The sequence below is a fragment of the Pteropus alecto genome, unplaced genomic scaffold (assembly GCF_000325575.1).
Source record: "Pteropus alecto unplaced genomic scaffold, ASM32557v1 scaffold139, whole genome shotgun sequence".
NCBI lineage: Eukaryota > Metazoa > Chordata > Mammalia > Chiroptera > Pteropodidae > Pteropus > Pteropus alecto.
The window spans coordinates 5,272,713-5,280,273 of record NW_006443567.1 but is presented as its reverse complement, the minus strand read 5'-3'; the positions used below and the strand labels follow the sequence as shown (position 1 = coordinate 5,280,273).

The 7,561-nt window shown below is 37.1% G+C and overlaps 1 protein-coding gene across 1 annotated transcript in view; it reads left to right on the top strand.

Annotated features, from left to right (window-relative positions):
* Positions 1–4,170: 4,170 nt before the first annotated feature.
* The window catches only part of CD40LG (CD40 ligand), a 12,307-nt gene continuing 8,916 nt past the window's right edge, over positions 4,171–7,561 (top strand). Inside the window, exons 1-2 of the mRNA XM_006924197.1 lie at positions 4,171–4,389; positions 6,551–6,682. Of these exons, the coding sequence (XP_006924259.1) occupies positions 4,234–4,389; positions 6,551–6,682 (288 nt within the window). The 5' untranslated portion in view covers positions 4,171–4,233. The remainder of the gene's footprint in view (positions 4,390–6,550; positions 6,683–7,561) is intronic.

Below are 7,561 nucleotides of genomic sequence, written 5' to 3'. Positions count from 1 at the left end.
CCACATAACCCACATAACCTAAAGGGAAGCCTGCCTGTTGACAGGCCCTAACCACTTAAACAGAACCTACAGCCAGCCCTCCCACTCCAGAGAGACATTTCTGGGGGAAACAGACCAACATGATTGCAGAGGAAAACCATGCCCTCTGCTCATAAAAGCTAACATCATTTTTCATTCATGAATATGACAATTAAGGGTTATCAGACATTTGAAGAAAACTATCAACATGAAAGAAAAAGATAAAAAAAAACCCAAAAACCAAAAACCAAAAAACAAAAAAACAAATGGAATTGACCCCAGAGGAAAGAGAGAAAATTAAAGGAATAAAGGAAAACTTAAACATATTCTGACTTGTATCACTAGAGAGGCTAGTGCTATTCTAGCAGGTTAGAATATTTTACAATTTTGCTTTCTATCCCCTTAAAAAATTTTAGATATTTGGCAAAGATTTACCAATTCCTTACAGTGTGTCAGGAAGCAAGGATTATGAGATTTTTTAAAATTGTCTCTTTCCTCTAGAAGGTAATGGTATAGAAATGTCCAGACAAGTCAATTATGATGTGATGTGGCAAATGCTATGATAGATTAAGCCCAGAAGAGGACACCTTGTCAGCTGGGAAAGGATGTACGCAGAGGGAGTGTCTCTTCAACATTAATGGATAAGAGAGGAGGGAGTCAGCATGCTTCTAGGGAACAGCTTGAACAAGCACAGAAGATTTAGGGAAATACACCTAGTTTAATATGGTTGATGCCCAGGGCCGAGCATGAGTGAGTTGCCAGAGATGAAAGCAGAAAGGTGGGCAGGGGTCAGATCATTTGCTGTCCTCTAGGTGAGGGTTTTCCAGACATGTTCAGGGAGAAGAGTTTTTGTGAGGTCCTTTGTAGAACAAACAAAATACTGATATATTTAACTCTTTCATATGTACTAGAAATAATTTTCGTAGCAGAAATTATGATTGTGTTCTAGATTATCAATATAAAATTACAACCACAAGCATTATTCATTCACATCAAAAACAAGCTGTTGATATATGATCCATTGTTTTTTGAGGTTTTCCCTTGATACTTATTTGCTGCAGATCAATCGCTAGCTGGAAGAAAAGCAGTAGTAGAAAACGATGACAGAGATTTCAGGAAATTCTGTCTAAGAAAAACTGAAAATTGAAACAATTCAGTCCATTAACCTAATTCTTTCCGTGAACTAAGAAAAGGATGGTTGATATTTGACTTTGGCTGCAGACACTTTCATGCACTCCATTGGTCTACAAATTCCTTTGTAACTAAGTTTAAAAATCACTTCTGGATGAAGATTTTTAAAGGGGGCCCAATGCCAGGGCCAGGGAACTCATTATTGAGGGAGAAACAGATATGGGCGATCTTGACACAAAGGATGGCTGATACAGAATCAGAAATTAGAAAATAGAGCTAGAGTTTGGAAGCTGGAAAGGTAGCCAATTGTTGCACCAAGCTAGAGGATCAGGTAGAAAAAGAATGGAAGAAAGAGGAGGCTTCAAGAATTGAGGTACAAGCAGATGATTTTGGAGCTAATCCCTTTCACATTGAACATGTCAGAGCACTCTGTCAATCTGCTTCTCTGGGTCTGCTGCAGAGTCTGAGGTGTCAAATCAGATTAGATAATGTGGTCAGTTATAAGATGAACATTCTGCTGGAAGTATGGAGGATAAATAGGGTAGGGCAGAAAAGAAGCAAGGAGATAAATTAGGAGAGTACAGTCCAGTAATCTAGGAGAAAGGGGATGGGGGTCTGGATTAGGATGTTGGCAGGGGGATTGAAAGAAGTGGCAATCAAACAGCTTTATGGAGGAAGAAGTCACTGGGATTGGGGAATAATATGGTCAAGAGAGAGAGAGGAATCATGGATGACTCCCAGGTCTCTGACCTGTACAATTAGGTGGGTGTAGTAGTACTATTCACCGAGATTTGGGGAGAACAGGTCTGGGTTAAAAGTGGAGTGGGCTGATGAGTTAAGTTTTGAACATGCCAAATATGAGGTGGCTTTGGGACAGCCAAATAAAGATATTCAGAAGTAGCCATACTTACAAATCTGAAGTTCAGAGCTACAGCCATAGATTTGAGACTTGCCAAAATGAAGGTGACAATGAAAACCATGAATGTGGATGGGATTCACCCCGCAAAAAACATGTAGAACAAGAAGAGGAAAGGGATGAGGGGAGAGGAGGGGAAAGGAAAAGAGAAGAGGGGAAGAGAGGTGCAATGACAGGAGAATGAGGATAGTACCAAAGTTTTAAGGAATACAAAGAATAAAAGAGAATCATGAAATTTTCTGAGGGGCAAGAGGAGAGAGTTTACAGAAGATGACAACAGAATAATAGGTCAATGGAATAATAGAAAGGTCATTAAAAAGAAATCTAGAAAGAATTCAGCCAAAACTATCGAACAAATAATGGTGGGAGCAGTTTCAGGGAAATATTGTGGACAGAAATCAACCTGCAGGAGGATTGAGATCAGGAAGTGGAGGCAGGGAGATTGGGCAAAAACGTTTTCTTGAAGTTGGTCACATGAACAAATCCTGACATTGTCTGAATCTCTGTGGTCCCTTCGATTGATTTTTTCAGGGTCTTTGCAGCTCTGGCATTCTGTAATTGTATGAAACTGGACTTGGAGAAGTTCTCGAGCCCATTTTGGCTTGTGATAATTTTTCTTCAGTGGAACAAAGTTTACTTGTCTAAGAACTGAAGCCTCTGACTTGACTGATCAAAGTTTATCACGTGCATTGAAGCCACCTACTTGGCAGATGTAGTGAAGAGCTACACAGATCTGGGCCCAGGACAGGATGCTGGTGCGTGGGAGGGGAAGAGAGCAGGTGCTAACTCTACAGATAGCATGCCTATCGGAGCATTTTGTTACATTTCCTATTTGTCTCTCAAAACAATTTTATAGGAATCACCAAAGCAATCTTATCCTGGTTTCTAGACCAGGTTGGGATATGGGGTAGGGATTTCCAGAGCTGGTTTTATTTCTAAGGCAACCTGATAAGGCTATGCTAAAGCCATTCAGAAACGCATAATCCTACACACCTAATGATTCAACTTGTCAAAACTTTGGGTGTTTTTTTGATGTTGTTGTTGTTCTTTGTTTTTTACTAGTATGTAAGGAGTTGGCTATTATTTGGAAAACTCATAGCTTAGGCTAAACGAACTCCCCCCCAAAAATTCAGGATGAGAGTTGTTTGTCTATTGCATAACACATTTCAAATATCTTTCATTTACATATTTTTTGATCTTCACAACAACCTATACAATAGGCAAAACAAGTGCAACCGTTCCCTTTGGATATGAAGAAACCGAGGTGTAGAGAGGCAAAGTGATTTGCCCAAAGTCCATAACAAATTATTGGTAAAACAAGGGCTAGAATTCAGGTCTCTTAACTGCAGCTTATTCCCCCTATTCTGAACAGTTACATCAGCATCAGCAATTATCTGATGAATTAGAACAGTGTAGACAGGCAATTGGGCTAATTCAAGCTAATATTCCTACTTTAACCTCAATTGCAGAGTTTTGGCCTGATTTTCCTTAAGACCCTACTTCTCTTGGCCTTTGAGAAATTTATTTTTCTTGAATTATCTTTCCAATTAAATTTTATTTAATAATTATCAGCACTTCTTTTCACTTATGTTATGTAGACTTGACCGGAAACACTGCCAGGATTTTGTTGTGTTTAAACATTAAAGAAGTCTTGAGAAGCAATTAGCTAGCAACACACCAGTCATAAAATCAATCCAAACTTTTGTTGACATTTCTTTCTTTCCCCATATACCAGGTTCCCGCTTTACATTAGTAAGAATGAAATTGAAATAAGTCTGTTGCTGGTGGATTAATTTATCACTTTCCTTGAAACTGGTGAACCCAAAAAGTTAGACAGCTATAGGAAAATACTGCCATTGTCTGTTAAGAAGTCTATGACATTTCAAGGCAAGAATGAATGTATGGAAGAAGAAACTTGTTTCTTCTTTACTAACAAAAGGGAAAGCCTGGATGTGAATGATATGGGTATAATTAAAAAAAAAAAAAAAAACCTTTACGTAACATTTTTGCTGGGAGAGAAGACTACGAAGCACATTTTCCAGGAAGTGTGGGCTGCGACGATTGTGCGCTCTTAACTAATCCTGAGTAAGGTGGCTACTTTGACAGTCTTCTCATGCTGCCTCTGCCACCTTCTCAGGCAGAAGATATAATTTCAACTCTAAAGCAGCATGATCGAAACATATAGCCAAACTTCTCCTCGATCTGTGGCCAGTGGACCACCTGTCAGTATGAAAATTTTTATGTATTTACTTACTGTTTTTCTTATCACCCAGATGATTGGGTCAGCACTTTTTGCTGTGTATCTTCACAGAAGATTGGACAAGGTAAGATGAACTATGAGCCTTTATTAACCTAATCTGGGGTCCTTATTTGTGAGTTGTTTGGTTTTAGTTCTACCCAAATGATGGCCAATGGTAGAAACCCAAATAGATGAATATCTTGTGCCATAATGTTTGTTGTCTAGTTAGTGAAGTCTCCTATTCTTGTCTCTGGGCAAGATCTTGGCCTCTGGAGTCAGACTGCCTGCATTCAAATCTTAACTCTGCCTCCTACTAGCTCTGTGATCCTAGGCAAGTTATTTTTCATTTTTATGTCTTAGTTTCCATGTCTGAGAAATGTGAATTATAATGGTATCCACCTCATAGATAAAATGAATTTAGTCTTGTAATGAACTTAGATGGAGCCTGGAAAAGAGTAAACACTATGTAGGCATTAGCTATAATTATTTGCTAAAGTTTTGCTTAAGAAGTAAACTATTTATTTTACCATAGAGACATTTTTCTTTTAAATTTCCGACTAGAGAAGAAAATCAATTTGATCTGAAATTTTGTAGTGCTTCAGATTAGCATGAACATGGATAAATCCCCAAATTTGCAGTCTTTTAGTAAAAGTGGCTTTCTCTGCATAATTCTTCAAATGCTGAGTGTAGTTACAAGTTGCTCAGTTTCCCTCTGAGATGTTTTACATTCTTAAATGGTTGGACTTGCAGGAACAAGAGAATAGAATAACTTAGTAGATTGTTTTACATTCTTAGGAAAAGATAATCTTTAGGAGTTATCCTGTCTCGATGTGTTTACTCACTTCACCAAAACCACTTTTACTAAAAGACTGCAAATTTGGGGATTTATCCATGTTCATGCTAATCTGAAGCACTACAAAATTTCAGATCAAATTGATTTTCTTCTCTAGTCGGAAATTTAAAAGAAAAATGTTTCTATGGTAAAATAAATAGTTTACGTCTTAAGCAAAACTTTAGCAAATAATTATAGCTAATGCCTACATAGTGCTTCCACTGAATAACTTAGGAAATTGTTTTATATTCTTAGGAAAAGATAATCTTTAGGAGTTATCTTGTCTCGATGTGTTTACTCACTTCCGCTGATGGGTATTATTGCCTGTGTTGACAAAATATTAATCATAGATGAAAAGGAGAAATTTGATCAGTTATCTGGCCATTCCTAAAAGTTTGGATGTGGAAACCTTGGATGTACAACATCTGTACACTACATTTTTCTCAGGGATGCTTGAGTGTCCTCTATTGGGATGCCAACCTAGAATTAAGGCCATGAAGTTTTCTATCAGGATAAAGTGGGGCAATCATAGTTGAAGCAATTAATTGGGTCACTCAAATTTTAAGTTTTACTGATGAGAAAAGAGGAGGGTTTCTGGGTCTGGTTGTTTGCTTGTGTTTGGTCTGGTGGGCTCTCCAATCAAAGCCTGGACATAAGTCTAGCCTCTACAAGGGAAATATTGACCTGGGTAGACTCAAATTTGCCGTAGCATTTAGGTGTGCTCTTAAAGACAGTGAAAGCCGCCGGCTAACTGCATCTTGTTTTGAAACCAAAAATTTAATCTTAAAACAAGAAAACAGCACAGAATTAGTTGATTATACAAGCAAATTCCATATATTTAATTATCCTAAGACATTGGAAAATAAAATATCTTGTTAACTTTGGAAATGAAAGATGACTTTTTTAAATGTAAATTTTTTTTTACCAACACTAAAGTTAAAACAAAAGAGAGATGTAATTAGAACTTAGTTAATTGATGCACATTGCAAATTTACTTCTTTTTATTAAGTACTGAATCACAAACACTAAAATGAAGTGGACATATTAGCTCAGCAGAAAACTATTTTATAGGCTATGTTTATAATGAGCAATCATTCCTGGAACAATGGGAAATATGACAATTGTAGAATGTTGCTACTATGATACATTGAAAAATATACATTTTGTGATAAAATTTTATTAGAATAACTGTGATTTCTACCTAGAGTTACAGATAATATGAAATTTTAGTTGCCGACTTTTGTAGATTTTTAAACTGCTAATACCAAATATCGATCGCTTTTTATTACCTATTTATATCTGCAAAGTCCTTCTCCTGTTGTTGATGCCTTGGAAGTGAATGGAGAGGTAGACATCATTAGCTACATTTTCTTTCAGAGTTACATTTCTCATGTCCCTATTCTTTCATAAATAGATAGAAGATGAAAGGAATCTTCATGAAGATTTTGTGTTCATGAAAATGATACAGAGATGCAACAAAGGAGAGAGGTCCTTATCCTTACTGAACTGTGAGGAAATTAGAAGCCAGTTTGAAGCTTTCGTCAAGGTAAAGAGTTCATTTGTTGGTAAAAGTATTATCAAAAAGTTCTAGTACTTCTGCTAGGTTGGGAAACTGAAACCTGACAATGTAAAAGTTTAAACATTTGTTATACATACATATATACATACAAATACATACATAAGTATGTGTGTCCAAAAATAAATAAATAAATAAATAAATAAAAGGCAAGAATGAAGCCAAAATCCTATGTTAAAAGGAAATGGAAACTTGGAAGTGTGCACATTCATAGGAATGTTATTGACAAAAAAGGGAAAATGCGCACTCTCATAGGCACATTCGCACATATACATGAGCTAATGTAATTGGTTCTGGGAAAATTATAAAGAATACCAAGTTTGTTTTACACATTTTGTTTTCTTTCCATCCAAACCTTGATGCCTTTTCACTGTGTACCCATGGTCTGGCCCCACATTCCCAGGGAAGTGATAACCATTGGTCGCTGCAATATCAGTAGGCCACAGGTTAAGGTATTGCCTTTACTGGGGATAGTAGGGACTTCTGAAGACTGATAAATTCTAACATATAAAGGAATGCATTTTTTATGATGGAATTTCAGAAGCCATGAAAGTGGTATCTTTTCCTTTTAGTGTGAGGAGAGGCGTGGGGGAATGGGGAATGGACCTTCTCAGTATCGCTCAAATTGGATCCCATATAATACAACTTGTTCATGAAGCCAGTCCCCTTTAGGGTCAGTAAAGACCTGAGGCAGAGAGAGTTTGGAGCTTTTTAGTCCAACAGCTTGATACTCAGCATGAAGTCATATAATGGGTACCTAAAACAAGAATTTTTAAAACGTTTATTGAGGATGCACCTACAACATTAATTCCATCGTCATAGACAAGGAGTCTAGGGGCTCGTTCTCCT